This window comes from Melanaphis sacchari, unplaced genomic scaffold (assembly GCF_002803265.2).
Source record: "Melanaphis sacchari strain LSU unplaced genomic scaffold, SCAv2.0 Contig2_pilon_pilon, whole genome shotgun sequence".
Classification (NCBI taxonomy): Eukaryota; Metazoa; Arthropoda; class Insecta; order Hemiptera; family Aphididae; genus Melanaphis; species Melanaphis sacchari.
This window is the reverse complement of record NW_020271173.1, coordinates 7019424-7037009: the sequence shown is the minus strand read 5'-3', so window position 1 is coordinate 7037009 and position 17586 is coordinate 7019424. Positions and strand designations below refer to the sequence as shown.

Here is a 17586-nt window from a genome sequence, read left to right as displayed (position 1 = left end):
TGAATATAATTATTAAGCAAGATAAGTTGCTAAAAAATTGTAATATTAATGCGTTTAAAAAAAAAAACCCAGATTATACTTGTAAAAAATGTATTAGTTACACTTTTTTTCAATAAATTGATTCATCAAAATATATTATTTATTTATTTTATAGATCATTTATTTAAATAATACACTAACAATCTAATATATATATCATAACATTGAAAAATATCTGATTAATGTGATAATTCATTTTATAATCATATATTTTGTTACAAGGCAACATTGTAAATTTTAATCAAATATCAACTTAATTATTACTGAAAAATGAATTATATTTACTATTATGTAGGGGTTATAACTTATATTATATATTTATTTTGTATGTAAATGGCATACAATTCTTTAAATAATAAATAATTACTTATTTTACATACGTTAACTTAAATAGTTATCTATTTAAGAAAGAAATTATTAATTTACTAAAATCCTTCTGACATAATATTATTATTATAAAAATTAGTTTAAGTAAAAAAAAAAATCTAACGATACTATAATGTACCTATTACTTTTTCTTACTTTATGAAATTGAAAACTTTACATTTTATATTTTATAATTATTGAAGTATGTATTAAGTATCTATATAATTGCATATAATAAGACGATCCATCAAAGGGCTTTGATTTTACTTGTCAAAGATCAAAAAATAAAATATAAAGAATATTGTATGAGATTTTCAAGCTTTTTAATCTTAGATCACATGAGTCAAAAACAACTAAAAAGTTAAAAATGTTCAAAGATCGATAGTAATACAAAAATTATATTGTAAATAGAGAATGCTTTTATAAATGATTACTGAACATTTCAATTATATATAGTTATTTATAGAAACTATAATAACAATATGTATTTCATTTAAACGTAGTTTATAAATATTACGGTTTTTCTTAGTTATTGTTAGCTTTTTCTAACTGTAAAAAAAATATTGGCGATGTAAAAATCTCAGAGTTCAATACACATTTTTCTACACTAAAAAAAATTATATGTCCAACACAAAAAACAAACTAGATATTGTCATGTATCCACTATTTGGTGATTTACCTTTATCAACATTTAAGTAACTAAAAGACCGCAAATTAATCGAATACAGTTAAGCTCTCAAGAAATCAATATTGCTATATCTAAGCTACCTTAACTGTTTAGACTATCAATCCTCAACGGTCATAAATTATCCGGTTACAGATTGGATTTAAGAAGTACGATAAAATTGTTTGGCTTCTCAAACAAAACAATATTTTAAATGGTAGGAAACACTTTTATTCAGATTATGAAACAAACATAAAATAAACTACTAAATAAATACATTTAGTCCGTACTACGATTGTCGCTTCTTACGTACAATCATCGTCTCTATACACGATTTCGTTCACAATGTAACTCCCCGTGCCTCCGTCTTATAATTATCAAATATTAATATCGTCTCAGCACAACTTGCTACGCTGGCCAGATCTATCATAGAAATTAATTGTTAAAAATATTCCCACCTATATTACATAATATATTTTGATTAATACTATACCGACGACTATATAAAATGTACGACAATATGTATAATCATTGCTTCCCTCAAAATCTAAGATATGTGTGTTAATATACATATATCTACTATTATACAACTAAAATATAAAATCACGTGATAAAATTAATTAAATTTTAAAAAAAAGTTTTTTTTTTTTTGATCATATTTGTTCAATATGAATCTTTGTCTGTCAAAAAAAAAAAAATTAATAAAATACTAAAAATATTAATATTTGGTAAACATTTCAGCCCCTATGGGTAATTCTTTACGAATTGGGTAACTACAATAAAAAGAAAAAGAAAATGTATTTTAAATTATTATCACGTAAATATATTTATTTTTTTATATATAGGCGAAAGGTAGGTACAGTTTTAAACCAGAATCATCATACATTTTAAATAATTAAGTCATTTTTTTATTAAATATCGTTGATAATAAAATAGTTTTTACGTCAATAGGTAATAATATATATAAAGTACATGAATCACAGATGATTATAAAATTATCAATTTTAAGCTATACGTTGAAAACAATTAACAGAATTATTTTAAAATGTATTTTTTTTCTGTTATCTGACTGCACATAATTGTTTCTTTATAGCTTTAAAATACTATAATAACTCATTAAGCATTATTTTTTTATTGAAACATTTTTGAAACACTAGCAGAGTAAAGTTTCTCGAAGTATGAAATTATTTTATGAAAAATTCCCTGGAAGTGTCACATGAAAATACGACCTATCCAACAAAATTGATTATTAAAGTATTTTCGTAAAACGTTTAGATATTTATTTAATATGATATTAGTCAATGAAAAAGAAAATGGATTCTTAGCGATTTTGTTTTCAAATGTTTAATATGTGCAATCGTTTAAAATAGATATGCCGTTAGTTGGTTTTATCTAAGTAGGTTTTTAAATGCTGTGGAGAGTGACTGATTGCAGCAACTACGTTACGTCAGCCAAACAATCAATTATTATATCAAACACATTATGTATAAATCGCTTGGTAAATATTAGGTACGCAAGTTTTGGTGATTCGTTTACTCAAGTGACAACCATAATATACTCATCTTCTTCAGAGCTCCTTATTCTCATACATATTTATTCCAGTATTCGTGTTTAAATGTGGTAAAAAAGTTAAAAAGTTAATAACAAATAAAAAATACAGTAAACAGTGAATGCTACTAGTTGTGCTCTGAACAATTGTAAATTATAGAATGATTGGGTAATTATAAAAAAATGTGTAATGTATACTTTTACAGGTATACTATAATAAATATAGTAAAATGGTAAAATTATCTACTATTTAAACGATATTTATGACCCGCATAATTCATTCATTGTTTACAATGTTTGGTAACGACAAAGGATGGTTTCTAGGAAATACTGACTGAAAACGATTCCAGATTAGACTCACGCACACTTATGTTCGTTTATATTTCACACACTTACAAGTCACTTTAATAACATCATGTTATGTTGCCTATATTAATTTCCTTAAAACACGACCTGCTGCAGTCTCCCTGAAAATTGCTCAAATATTACTTACTCAAGCATAATATTATTTTAGAACTTTATACAACAAAAGGTATAAAAAATGTAACGACCTAAATAAATTATTTGATCGTAACTTTTGTTGAGTGAACTTAAATGTTTGGCAACGAATGATAATTATCTCTAATATTTCTTTTTGTATCAAATAATTACCTTCATTAAGAACCAACATCTTCGTATAATCTTAACTTTAATTAATATCCATCTAATTGAATCAAAAAAACGAAACAATATGTGTTTTTATTATTTAACATTACAGCACTTAAATGGCTTATTAATTTCAACAGTTTTTATTTGATAATTTTATATTATACTTTAACGATCGTTTAATTAAGAATCTATCACCTTGAATTGTTGATATGACAGCGTATGAAATTAAACTTTGTTAATGAATGGCTTTGAAATCATTGCTACACTGTTATTTATTTTACTGCTTCATATTTTAATTACATCAAAAAATGAATTTTATTGCACGGTATCCATAATATTACACACATTTATACATTGACAATAATTTAGTGTACTCAATCTCTCGTGAATATCCAGCTAATACTATTTTTCATTTTTTGTACATAATTATAAATTGAATTCATAATCAAACAAATATTAAAATTAAACTAGTTAGAAACAAATGCTAGATTCCATTATTCTAGATTTTTACTTACATTAATTATTAGATATACAATGTGTATACATAAAACACCTTATGTATTAGCTTGTACTGTATTTTTATTATACTCGCAGTTACATTTAGTTTCCACTTTTTCAACTGTAAGTACTTTATATATTATTGCATTACTTATTTATATTAATGAATAATCTCTAACACTATGAATTCAAAACAAAAAATCAATTTAATACTTTTTTTTTATTAAACTGGTATCTATTTTTCAAAGGTGAGCAAGTTAATGAAAATATTTAACTCAAGTTAAATTAATTTAAAACTTAAAAGAGCACAAGGTCGATAAGTTAGAAGTTAATCGTTAACAAATTATAAATTTAACTCGATAAGTTAAAATTTAATATAGAAAAAAATATTACTCAGTATAAAAAAAGTTAATTTTTTTTTTAATTAATTCCTATGTAATTCACATAAAGAATAACTTATGTCTTTCTAATTTACTAAATTATAAAAAACAATTTTATTGAACTTTCATCGTGATATACATTGTACAGTATGAATAACCTTTAACGTTATATGATATATTATTTTTCAATTTAAACTAAACACATCTCAAATTAATAACTTAACAAATATTAATTTTTTTATATCATATAGCAATTGAAGATCATAAAATATTAAAATAATATAATTTATAATTCATAATTTTACTAAAAAAATTTTCAATATCATATCGTATTAGAGAATTATTTCGATAAATCGAAAAAGTTGATTTACATATTCAACATTTCTTAAATATTACATTCTGTTAGGATAAATAAATATTTCAATTATTTTATTTTATTTTAATTTAAGGCGGATCAAATTATTAGTAATGGATATCCAGTAGAAACGTATGAAGTTGAAACAAAAGACAATTACATGATAGGCTTGGAACGAATACCATACAGTAAAAATGGAAATAAAACAATCGGTAAACCAATTGTTCTTTTACATGGTTTATACGGGACTTCGATGTTTTATACGCTATCCAATAAATCTCTTAGTAAGTAAATTTTTTATAAGCTCTTAATACAATAATTAGATTATGTATAAGTTTATTCCACATAATGAATTGTAAATAGACACCAATTCAAACAGTCATATTGATTATAGGGTTTTTACAGAAATTTTAATTTTGAGCACACTGCAGTCTCTATCAATAGCAAAAATGTATTGGATATTTTTAGATGAGCTGTAAACATAATTGACTAATTTACTAACTATTAACTAGTCGCTTTAAAACCGTTTCAGCATTAAACTGAACGAATAATTATTCAAATATTTAAAAAAAATTTTCCTTCCAAATGCCACTTATTTCTTCTTCGGTATCATTGCCTCGCAGTAATTTTTGTCTTATATTATTTGATATAACATGTACATAGGTTAATCTTAATAGGTATCAATGCAATATGCAATTAATTTACTGATATATCTATTACGGAGTTAATTTTCAACTAATTTGGTAGATGAACATAAACTATTGCTGTAAATTACTTTTAAAGTCATTCATCTAATATTATATATTATAATATACCTAAATATTTGTAGTTTTTATATATTATACATATTTATATAAAATTGGTTAACACTCAAGTATACGTCGAGAATGAAATGTTGAAAGTCGATAATATACAATCATAATATTCAGCCTTACCAGTCAATTAAAAATATGTCGATAATAATTTTGGAGATTTATTAGCCCTATCAACACAAAATTATGCAGAACACTATAAAATTAAGAAAAAACAAACATTTTTATCACTAGTAATATAATATTTTAAAAGTCACAACTTTTAATTTAATTTTTTTTTAAATATTTATAATTTGAATTTATCCTAAATAATGCGATTTTTATCAAATTTTATGTAGTGATCATTAATTCTTTTTTGAGACAAAAATAAACAATTTGGAAATAATTTTAGTAATATTTAAGCATCCATTCAACGTGTTTCTATTTTTATAATTAATATTTCAATTTTACTAATTTAAAGCTTTAATTATAATGTAAGTATACCATATAAATATAATAATATAAGTTATAACCAATAGAAAATCAACTAAAATTATTGAATTTAGAATTTGTTTTTCTAAATGATTATCAAATATGTTTAACTGAACGATAAGGCAATGAATAATGTTAAATTAATAACATTAAATTACTTAATGCATCTGTGATGCAACGTACATCCGTGCGCACGCGATCACTTAATTTGATCCACCATATATGTATTAAAATTTAATTACATATTTGTTATTAGCGGCTGTGGAGTGTTTAATATAATATTTAAACGAAAAATGGCTAGGTATATAAAAAAACATACATCAGCACAGCACTTACACGATTCTGTTTCTCCAACATTATCACTTGAGCATTAAAAAAAAACTTAAAAATCCGAATCTATATATACATTATATGTTTAGACATTAGATCTTAAGGTGCATTTTGGAGTTATTGTAATCTTGTAACATAAAAATATACGCTTAAATCAAAAATTATTTAAATAATTTGTATTGTTATAACAATGTATACATTTTGTTTTTAAGGTTAAGACTAGGATTATATTATTATGTAGGTACAGCCATATAGATGTCAAAAATAATTTATACATATCCTTCTATACGCCCTATGCCATACGTTAAATGAATTATTTATTTATTTTGTTGACTAATTATGTAATATTTATCAAACATAGGTTTCATGTTATCCGATGCTGGTTTCGACGTTTGGTTGCTCAATTTTCGTCTAGCTGGGATTTCTAAATACATAAAAAATCCGAAAACTCATGAGGTAACTCCATTGAGAAATGCTTCATGGGATTTCAGGTATGTTTATTTTCTTATATTGGCGATATTTTAGTATATATTATACACAAAATTACAGAATCTCCGTCTGATTATTTTATGTGCATAATTTATAACCATGCATCCATGCTAACAAAATATATGCCAAATTATCAAATTATAAAAAAAAAAAACATATACTTAATGAATTCCATTCTTCAATATTATGTCTATCATTCATCGTGAGAACATATATAATTACAATATTTTTCATCAATAAACTATTCTTAACTATAGTTGTGTGATTCATCCTGTCAGTACAATGCTTTTATTTATTTTATTATTTAGCATATTTATTTAAATTATACGGTATAAATTATATGGTAACTAAAAAAATTATAATATTACAATTATTTTCAAAACTGATTACATATGAAATAATAATTAAATAAAAATTGAATTTATTCAAGCTTTGACGAATTGGGAATATATGATACGACAGCTGGTATTGATTTTATCTTAAACAAAACTGGATATTCTACACTACACATGGGTGGTTATTCTTTCGGAGCTACTATATGCCTGATTGCACTGGCCGAAAGACCAGAATACAATGAAAAAATTGACAAATTAGTATTAATAGTTCCAACGGCAAGAATGAAATACTATGACCGAAGACTTATTATTTTAAAGAGATTTCCATTTTTATTTCACGTAAGAAGAACCAAAATCGTTATTATTATAGATTTTTAAATATTTTGCTATATCAAAATGTAAAGTCCAAGAATATCTACATTTTTTCAAATTAATATATTATTTGAGTGTGTCTTTAGTTAAAATAAAATGTGTTTACTCGTCATTTCTATCAAATTTAATGACACATTCTACAAAGCTTATTTAATACATACCTGTCTTGTTGGTTTATCTAATTTCTCTACTATTTGTTAATTGAATAATAACTACATACTTAAAATATTATTAGAAAAGGTTCATTTAAGTGATGATATCATAGTAAATATTGTGTTATTTTTAAGAGAACTTTGAGAGGAAGAGAATATGTTCCTAAGATGAAACATCCAGATGAACAATGGTTTGGGCACCAATGTAAAAATAAAAAATACATGAAATTATTTTGTATTTTTGCAATGGATGTATTACAAGGCAATTATTTGGCGATAGATTACGTACGTAACAGATTATTTTAAATGATTTTAAAAATTTAGTTAATATATATATAAATGAATTATACAATACTAGATTCTAATCAATCCTTAATAATACATGTCAAAATTTTAGTATAAGAGAAACGTATTCATATTTTGTAAGTTGGTGCGGACTACGCAGACGATATTATAAAAACTTTTCATGCATAGTTACTTAGCTGCAGGTGACTGGTACCTATTACCTTATAGCCGTTTCAATTACAGACAAATAGCTAATACCTAAGCATCATGCACCTAATTGATTATAATTTTAGGAATTTTTGACATATTCATGTGTTATAAGTTAGCCATTCGGTATTCTGTATAGATGTTCATATTAATATATTTTAATATTTCATATAAAAGTCAATGAGTTATTTTCTGTATAGGTAGTTTTAATTATGAATGATTTTATACTTTTTAGTCAACTATAGATATCTTGAAAACGTATCCTCAGCCAACGTCAGTCAAAGTAATGACACATTATTATCAACTTATACTAGCTGGTAAGTATAACAATTGTTTTTTAGTTATACCATTTTCAAAAAATCATCAATTTACTTAACTTAAATAATACTTAATATAGAAGCAATCTATAGAAGCAATAAATTATATAATAAACATTACAGAAAGTAACATTATGACATTGACAATTGATTTTTGATTACATTTTTTTTTCAGATTATTTCCGAAAATATGATTATGGAAAAATCGGGAATATTAAACATTACCAATCTGAAACTCCACCAAATTATGATTTATCTCAAGTAACAGCTGCTACATATATTTATCATTCAAAATACGATGTTATAGCTCCACCAAAGGTAAGAAACAAGACGAGATGTACAAATATTTAATACATTTTTTAAATGTATCTAATTTTACAGCATTATTGTATATTAAAATCAAAAATTCTCTATTGCATTATTAAAATGTACAGCAGTTATAAAAACAATTTGTAGATAAACAAGTATCATTATTAACGCTTTCCAAGTATACTAAGATGTAGATAGGTACTCCAATATCTTTATATAGATGGCAAAAGTTTAAACTTAATTGTTTAGATCAATAGACTACTCATTAGAATAACCTAGATAGTAGATACCAAACAAATTTATGCTATTGAAAAGTAAAACATATATTATTACAGTGATTATGGAAATTCTGTAAGTAGAAGTAATATAATATGTACTGATATATAATCACTAAATAAGAGACCAAAGTAAGTCTACCGCTATTTAGAGGTTGCCACCCTATGAAGGTAGCCTTTAACAAAATACATAGATACATATACAACTGATGATAGGGGTTGATGAAACAGAATAACTACAACGAATAAAAATATTACAAACTTAAGGTAAAAAATATTTCTTCCTTCTTAAGACAGGAATCAAATTATTGCCTTAAAAAGTGTATTTGATTATTATAGTATCATATTGATAAATGATATAATATAATAGGACATGGAAAATACTATAATATTTGTAAGTACCTAGATATATTTTGTATTATATTATTTGAAATAAACAATATTATGTAATATGAAAATACCGAAACATAATATGTTTAAGTATAATAATGTATATACTATATAGGCATAATAATAAACTAATAACATAATTTTGAAATATGAAGTATTTTATTGAAAAAGCTACCCACCCACTACTTATTAATATAATTTATATATATATATATTTGTGTGTCTTATTTGTACATTTTTAGTTATTACAACATAAATAACAAACAAATATTTGTAATATCCAATATTTATAATTTTAAAAATGTAAATGTACCTACTATTTAAACCTAACTAGATACTCAATATTATTTTTTTTTTTTTTATAATTTTAGGATATAAAATGGTTAATACAAAGATTGCCGAATGTAAGAAACGTCACTATGGTGAAAAAATTCAGCCACATGGGTTTTGCCACTAGCCCATATTTGAGACCTATAAATATGTTAATAGTTAAGAATTTATTGGAAAATAAATAGTTAAATAAAATATTATATCATACTTAATTATTATAGAAACTAAAATAAATTTCACTATCAGATTTTGAGACACCGTTGTACACAATAATTGTTTATCTATAGTCTATAAGCTTAGTTATATGGAAAATAATAAAGTTGTATACCTAACATTGAAACATTTTTTATAGCTAATATATATTTAATATGCTAATAAACATCTGTTCGTTATTTATATTATTGTAACTTTTTATAAACCGAGACGATTTTTAAGGTTTTGTATAATATAATTTTCCGTTCAAAAATTTCGATTCGTTGTTCATGGTAGAAACGCGCGTTGTAACGTTTCAATTTCAAACAATTCAAACCCAAAACACTACACTGTTGACGGATTTTTTCTGATAACTCGCAGTCTGTCGTTATCATATCTATCGTAACACAACAATATTGAATAATTTATTAATATAATAACATGGCAATTGCAATCCGTTGACCGTTGTAGAATTGTACGGTAGCGCCTTTTTAAAAACGACTAATGACGTTTTGCTTGTGACTTACGCAAGTACCTACTTGTTAGTTGTTATATTATTTAAGTTGCTTGTGATTATCTCGATTTATAATCGTACACGGTGCACGATGAACGTTGAAAGCAACGATGACAAATATTACCTGAGAAAGAAATCACGACGAGCCGACGAGTGCAAGTCCAACGATGGTAAGTCGACATTGACGATATTAATAGTTTTAATATACCCATTCAATCATGTGTTCAAATTCATATTATTGTAAGCAAATTTTTCGGAACAAAATATGTTAAGGCGAATTATGTGTCTAGTAATACACAAATACACTGATTCCGAATTTATTGTTAGTTGATTTTTAATTTTTGCGTTACAGTTTGACATCAATGGAGAAATTTAGATTTTAAAGGGGTTCACATTTTTTTCGATATTAAAATATCTTTAGGTATTTATTCTTTTCATTGTAAACTAATAGGTTTATCTGAATCTATACCATGGGTACAATACAATGAGTTATTTTCGTCTTTTGATGTGTTTACTTAAATGAAAGGATGTCTAAGTCTAATGACATTAAATTTTAAAATATAATATATACATAGATGTAAATTACTCAGATAGATGATTCTACCTAAGTAGCAAATTGTGGTAGTTGGAAGTTAGAATTGATTAATTATAGTAATAACTACTCCTAAAATGTATGCTTACCCTAATATTTTCACCCACAGGTTTCAATACTTGTGTATGCAGAAATATATGTATATATATTTTTAAAATCAATAAAATATAATTATTTGTTTAAAATTAACAATGATTTTAGTGTTCATACTTAACTCTTGACAAAGTTAAAATTAACTTTTGATTCTTTAGCATATGATATGTAACTAGTTAAATTATTCCTATATTTCTATATTCATCTTAGTGTTTAGTTCAGAATATTTATTTTAACACATCTTAATTGAGTTAAATTTTATTTTTTTATCTAGTCATCATTAAAAGTAATTTAGTATATCTTCTAAAATAGTTAGTTGAATATTATACCCATAATTCTAAATTCAGATTACTACCTATTTAGTTCTGTTTTTACTCTTAATACAACACTGCACTATTGATTTTCCTGTCAAAAGCGTGATGACAACTATTAGGCCAATTGAATTTTTTATTGATAAAATAACTCATGTTTACGGGTGTGTTTAGATTCAATGTTTGCGGCGCAGACATATTTATCTGTTGATCAGAAAACAGACTGTGGTTCAACATCCATGATGGAAGACAAACAGTACTGGTGTGAGCAATGGGTTCTAGCTCATCGTGAAGGCAATGTTCCTGAAGAAAAAAAATATGTCGCTAAAAAATGTAATCACCCTTATTATTTTAGTTACTATTTGCTATTATCTACTATACCTAAACAAAAATTAAATTAATTTTATAATTTTATAATTAAGTTGCAATGGAATTATAAGATTATAAATAATTATATTGAAAATTGATTATAATATCCAAAAATGTTTAATAATATTGAATTGATTAAGTAGTTCTTGAGTAGTTCATTTCTTTCGATCAAAGTAAATTAACATACCTATTAATTACATGTATATTAATTGCCTAAAATAGGTGTTGTTACAAATAATTCAGATGACACAGAGTCATATAAGTCTAGCTTGGATTTAAATAACTTGAAAGAGTATAAGATGCAACAACCTAGAAAAAAAAAACTTGATTTGGATTGTGTAAAAATAAATTACTGTTGTAAATGGGCAGACTGTGATTACGAAATATCTTGTTTGACAAATTATCTTCAACATGTTGCCGAGCACGTAGATTATTTGTGGACTGAAGAATGGCAGAGCAATAAAGAAAGTATGTCACATTTTTTTTTTTTTATAGTGTACAATTTTGTAAACTAAGTATCATTTTCAGAATGGTTTTCATGTTTGTGGAGCAATTGTACATTCCAATCAAACTGCGAGGTGAAGTCTACAACTCATGTAAATTTCCACGCATATCACACACGGCTTAAATGTGTTGGCTTGAATGTTTTAAATCTCTGTGAAATACCTGTATGTATATTAAACTAGAAACTGCACATAAACAATTTTAATTTATTTAATAATTACTCTGTATTTCATTGTACTAAGGGATGCAAGTTAAACGGCGATGGTGCTAACATCTTACCAGATTTACCAAGCGAATTTGAATGTAATTGGAAAAATTGTGTTGATCGGTTTGAATGTATGCAATACTATGCATATCATGTGGCTAAGCATTTAGAAGAAACAAAATTCAAAAATTCTAACTTCGTCTGCCCTTGGACAGGTTTGTAAATATAAATGTGTTTTTAAATTGTTTATACCCACATAATTTATACACATAATTTTTATTAGATTGTACTTTACAATTTACTGCCCGATACCGACTAGTCGACCACTTAAAAAGCCATACTCAAGAAAAATCATGTGCTTGTCCTAATTGTGGTATTATGTTTGCCACTTACACTAAACTTAAAGATCACTGTAGACAATCAAATAAAGGTAAAATTTAAAGTTAATATAAATAGCATATTATAATTTTAAGATTTTCTTATTTTTCAGACAAAAGCAATCAATGTAAATGTTGTAAAAAAACATTTTCATGTGAACGACTTTTAAAACAGCATGTTCGCCTTCATATAAATTATTTTAAATGTCATCAGTGTGATGCATCATTTTCCAGAGCTATACAATTATCAACTCATATTCGTTACCGTCACTTAAATATAAAACCTTTTGGATGTCATTTGTGTGAATCTAAGTAAGTATAGCCATGACATCTTTTTTTTTACAATATGCTAAGTTTTAATTTATTTCTAGATTTGTACGTAAAGTAGATCTTACCACACACTTACGAAAACATGCATCAGGCCCATTATTCAAATGTTCAAAGGATGGCTGTGATTTTTCATGTCGAAGCGAGTACACAATGAGAAAGCATATAGGGGTAGAACATTACAATGCAGAAGAACTGTACAAATATTATTGTCATATGTGTGGTGATTTGTTTTTAAGAGGTTCATTTCTCACTAAACATTTAAAAACTGATCATAACTTCCATAAACCAGCTGGTTTAAAACGTTTCAGGTTTTTAATTTATTTATTATGTGCATTTATTTTTTAGTTATATTAAATTTATATGTATTATTTAATGTATAGGTACATTGAAGATGACGACGGGTATTATAAACTTCAAATGTCAAGATATGAATGCCTAGACATACAAGAACAAAAAAAAATTAAGTTGATCAATTCCAAAAAAGTGGTCGTCAGGAAAAAAAGTCAAACTATGTGCAATGTTAGTTTATTATTTATACTTATCAATATATTTTAAATGGTTTTTAAATAATAATTACTTAATTTTAGGATAAGCAAGCAATAGAATTTGTTGTTGATATTTTATCAAATACAAGCGATGATGAAGACAATGATGATATTGAATAATTTAAGATAACATTTATTTATCATTATTATGTAATATTTTAGATAAATTAAAAGAAAATTATTTATTAGGATTTAGTTACCGCGTTTATATGCAGCAGTTAATGTACATAAAGTTAGTCCAAAAGTTGGATGTATTTATATTTACTCAATAGGCATTAACTACTTTCTACTGCGTATAAACGTGGTAAGTGTTAACTTAAAAATTATATTTATTAAGATTTTTAACATGATGATATTGACTGTCATAAAATAATTACCATTTTTTTTTTTGATAATTTATATTATATTTGTAGATTTACTGATGAATGTGGAAAATGACTATATTTATTAATCAGTGATAAAAATGTAATTGTGTGATAATATAGTATATACTGATTATAATTTATAATTTTTTTTTTTTTTTTTAATACTATAAACTGTTTTTTAAATGAAATTAATTTATAAGTATTATTACTTGTAAACAGGTAGTAATGCCTGGATTACAAAAAGTCATTGTTGATATTTCTTACAATTCAATTACATTTATACCTACAATCAGTAATGTCTGAGAATTAAAAAATAGTCATATATAGTGCTATATTGATATAACTATATTTAATCAATGACTATATTCTAAATTTAATAACAGTATTGTTTGTAAATTAAAACTCCAAATAAATATTTTAAGATTTAAATCTTAATTAAAATTATATGTCTATGATTGTATATAAATTTCTAATGTACTGTGAAAATAAACAATACTTTACTCTCTAGTTTATAGATACCTTATTTTTCAATATTTACTTTCAGTTTACAAATGTCTAGAATGAAGGATTACAAATTTAAAATTTTTAAATCCTTTTAGGTAAAAAAAATAATAAGCAGTATACTGAACAATACTTTAAATATATTATACTTTTATTTAATATATTTAATTTTTCTTCTAACAAGTATCTTAATGAGTAATTTAAAGCAATAAAAAAAATAACACTCTAAACATTGGGATAATACATGTCTCTGAATCGTTTTTTCCTAATTCTTCTGCCCTTATCTCTATCCTTGCGTTGTATGTAAGGTCCATAGTGGTCATCAAGTCTTCTCTCATTCAGTGGATCCTGATCAAGTTCAAAGAAACGTCTCCTGGCCTCAAAATACCTGGTCTCAAATTGAATCTTATAAATACGCTCCCAATCATAAACTTCGGGCACAAGACGATGTCTAGGTCTGTGAGATGTTAAGACTTTATGTCTATCATGTAACCATACCCTATAAAAATATATATTTATTTTATAATCTGTAAGTTTAATTTATTGTGAATACAACGTGTAATTCTAAATATCATATTGAGTATTTATTACAGTAAACTAAGGAAATTAATTAGTAATTGACATATTTTAATTTACCTTTTTGTAACATCGTCTATGTTTGCCACTACTTGTTCTTTACTAAGATATGGACACATTTCGTGATCTCGTGCTTTGGGGGTATTCACATAACAACTCAAAAGATCTTTTAACACATTATCATTCCAACCTGTGCATAATATATTTACAGTGTTTATTAGTGTTTTTATAACATTTAATTATTTATTACATACCAATAATGCCACTATCAGTGATGTCATGAAAAAGTTCTGTTTGTTTTGTTCCCCAACAAATATTACTGGGAGCAACTGGTCTGTTAAGGTCGTCTTGACTTTTAAAAAATCGCATAGTGTTTAACTGATACATGTAAAATGACCATGTCTTACCGTTTGTAATAATTGATTGATTAACAAAAGGATAAGTGATTTCATTATAAATTGTAAAACCTGCAAAATTTTTTTTTATATAAATTATCTAAAATATTGTTCATTAAAAAAAATTAGCATGAATTAATTCTATACTTAGAAAATAATGATGATTTCAGATCTTAACATAATCTTTAACTCTACCAATTTTACTCAATTCAATTCCAACTTTGAGAATGAATCAAGTTCCGTACTAACAAAAATAAAATAATTAATTTTTACCTTGATAAGAAGCTTGACCTATCAACCAAGCAAATGATGCTAGTATAGCTTGGGCATGGACAGCTTCTTGGTGTTCTAATTCACCAAAATTTGGTGGTCTATTTTCTAGGTACTCATTAGTGTGAATGGACAACAAACCAAATTTTTGCTGATCATTTGGCCAAAAACCTAAAATAATTTTTAATATTACAAGTATTTTATCAATTTTAAAACATTTTTTTATTATGCGATTAGTTACAAACCTGGTATACTGACACCATGTCTCCTTTCATATGGTAATTTATGATAAATTGTAGGATTATAGTCATAGTTAGGAATACCAATTTCTTTGAAAGCTGTTTTTGGAATATCAGCATTGGAAGATTCAGGAGTAGTTAGTGTCCAATGATCTAAGGGAACTGAGGGCAAAGGTAAATTATGTCGCACTTGAATTGTAGGTCGACCAAAATAATGAATCCATCTATCAACAGGATCTTTTAAATTTTCTTTGGGTACATTCTTTTTCTTTCTCATTTCTTCATCTTCTTTAGTAGCTGCAAATCCATGAACATTCCAGAATCCTTCTACTCGGGGTTCATAATCAATCTATTTAAAATTAACAATTTATTTTCATAAAATGATGATTTGATACAGGTATTAAAAATTAAATTAATAAAAACAAAATCATACTTGAGCTTCAAATAAATGTGGGTAATCTGCTGCCAAATTGGCTAAGAATATACGATTTACTTGTTCTGCAACACTTTTAGCCAATTCATCTGTAGATTTGGATTCAACATCTTCATCAGAATTTATTGCTTTACCTTTGCTTCTACAAAGTGATTTAATAATTTTTCAAATAAATAAATAAATATATATCATTATTTATGGTATATTATTATTACTCACCTATTTCTGCTGTATTCAAAAATCAAACTATCTTCTAGCTGAGGTTTTATACGGTTGATAAATTGTTGACAATCATCATTTGAAAGTCGATTAGGAAGAGAGTCTACTTCATATATTTTAGTTTTTGTTACTGTCTGAGCAAATGGCAAGAAATCATAAGGAAGTATTTTTTCTTTTACAACTAATGACTGCCAACCATAATATCTAAATAATCAAAAAATAAATGTTGACCAATATATAATGTAGTTATGTTTAATCAATCTATCAAACCTGGGCATATTGATGCCGATAGATTTTTCTTCAATGGTACCAAGGTTACGAATTTTTTCATGGTTGCTCAGTTCTTGACGTAACAACGTTGGCTCAGGTTGAATGTCTAAAATAGGTGGATACTCTGCACGACTCTCTTGACGATAAACATACGCAGATGCAAAGGATCGACCAAATACATTAGGAAAATTACGTTTGGGAATTCGAACGGTCAACATGGCTCTAGAAACAAATGTAAATGTATAATAATTTAAGCAAACATTAACGAAAATGCATGATATAAATATTTTTTGATAAATGGTTTTACTTACCATAGAGCCGATAATTTAATAGACTACCAAAAAATTATTAACGTATAACTTTTAAATCGAACTATACATGTTATTATTATTTAAATAATTTAAACAAATAAAATGTAAATGATTATAATGAAATAAAATATAAAATAAGTCCTCAGTTCTCACGTTGTAAATTGTAGAAATATTATCATTTTACACTTATCAGTTATCACTATAATCTAAACCAGGGTTACCGGGTATACTATCTAAGTTCCTAGATAGTACCACAATAGTACTATTGACGGCGTTAGAAGATAAAGTCGGACAACTAACGTTTACTATGTTGACCACATTTTGGAGGAGCGCTGCTTATAATAACGAATTGTAATAATATATTAATATCCATATTCCATGTTAGAAAACAAATTTGGTGGGC

General features: G+C 25.4%; 3 protein-coding genes across 3 annotated transcripts; 2 read left to right on the top strand and 1 right to left on the bottom strand.

Annotated features, from left to right (window-relative positions):
* The first annotated feature begins 3799 nt into the window (after positions 1-3799).
* LOC112596114 (gastric triacylglycerol lipase-like) lies at positions 3800-9757 on the top strand. The gene is made up of 8 exons (XM_025341612.1): positions 3800-3886; positions 4593-4782; positions 6473-6602; positions 7031-7274; positions 7595-7744; positions 8187-8268; positions 8444-8586; positions 9614-9757. The coding sequence occupies exons 1-8, from the start codon at positions 3800-3802 to the stop codon at positions 9755-9757; spliced, it is 1170 nt and encodes a 389-aa protein (XP_025197397.1).
* Positions 9758-10187: 430 nt separating this feature from the next.
* LOC112595899 (histone H4 transcription factor) lies at positions 10188-14081 on the top strand. Its single transcript, XM_025341287.1, has 10 exons — positions 10188-10448; positions 11449-11607; positions 11866-12111; positions 12172-12311; positions 12390-12567; positions 12636-12782; positions 12843-13041; positions 13101-13367; positions 13440-13578; positions 13647-14081. Exons 1-10 carry the CDS (start codon positions 10370-10372, stop codon positions 13722-13724), a joined length of 1632 nt encoding a protein of 543 aa, XP_025197072.1. The 5' UTR covers positions 10188-10369; the 3' UTR covers positions 13725-14081.
* Positions 14082-14590: 509 nt separating this feature from the next.
* LOC112595895 lies at positions 14591-17302 on the bottom strand. The gene is made up of 9 exons (XM_025341283.1): positions 17184-17302; positions 16873-17094; positions 16603-16806; positions 16384-16525; positions 15957-16299; positions 15715-15882; positions 15301-15513; positions 15107-15236; positions 14591-14969 (listed from the first exon to the last, which is right to left on the bottom strand). The coding sequence occupies exons 2-9, from the start codon at positions 17088-17090 to the stop codon at positions 14696-14698; spliced, it is 1692 nt and encodes a 563-aa protein (XP_025197068.1). The 5' UTR covers positions 17091-17094; positions 17184-17302; the 3' UTR covers positions 14591-14695.
* Between the last annotated feature and the right edge of the window lie 284 nt (positions 17303-17586).

What these genes read in the sequence shown, in the direction of transcription:
- LOC112596114 (XM_025341612.1), top strand. Translation starts at nt 3,800, where the DNA reads ATGTGTATACATAAAACACCTTATGTATTAGCTTGTACTGTATTTTTA. An exon ending in GATTTCCATTTTTATTTCAC is followed by an intron (nt 7,275 to 7,594) that starts GTAAGAAGAACC and finishes GTTATTTTTAAG; the next exon opens with AGAACTTTGAGAGGAAGAGA. An exon ending in ATGTTATAGCTCCACCAAAG is followed by an intron (nt 8,587 to 9,613) that starts GTAAGAAACAAG and finishes TTATAATTTTAG; the next exon opens with GATATAAAATGGTTAATACA.
- LOC112595899 (XM_025341287.1), top strand. Translation starts at nt 10,370, where the DNA reads ATGAACGTTGAAAGCAACGATGACAAATATTACCTGAGAAAGAAATCA. An exon ending in ATGGCAGAGCAATAAAGAAA is followed by an intron (nt 12,112 to 12,171) that starts GTATGTCACATT and finishes TATCATTTTCAG; the next exon opens with AATGGTTTTCATGTTTGTGG. An exon ending in TGTCATTTGTGTGAATCTAA is followed by an intron (nt 13,042 to 13,100) that starts GTAAGTATAGCC and finishes ATTTATTTCTAG; the next exon opens with ATTTGTACGTAAAGTAGATC.
- LOC112595895 (XM_025341283.1), bottom strand. Translation starts at nt 17,090, where the DNA reads ATGTTGACCGTTCGAATTCCCAAACGTAATTTTCCTAATGTATTTGGT. An exon ending in CACATTTATTTGAAGCTCAA is followed by an intron (nt 16,300 to 16,383) that starts GTATGATTTTGT and finishes AATTTTAAATAG; the next exon opens with ATTGATTATGAACCCCGAGT. An exon ending in AGGTCAAGCTTCTTATCAAG is followed by an intron (nt 15,514 to 15,714) that starts GTAAAAATTAAT and finishes AAAATTTTGCAG; the next exon opens with GTTTTACAATTTATAATGAA.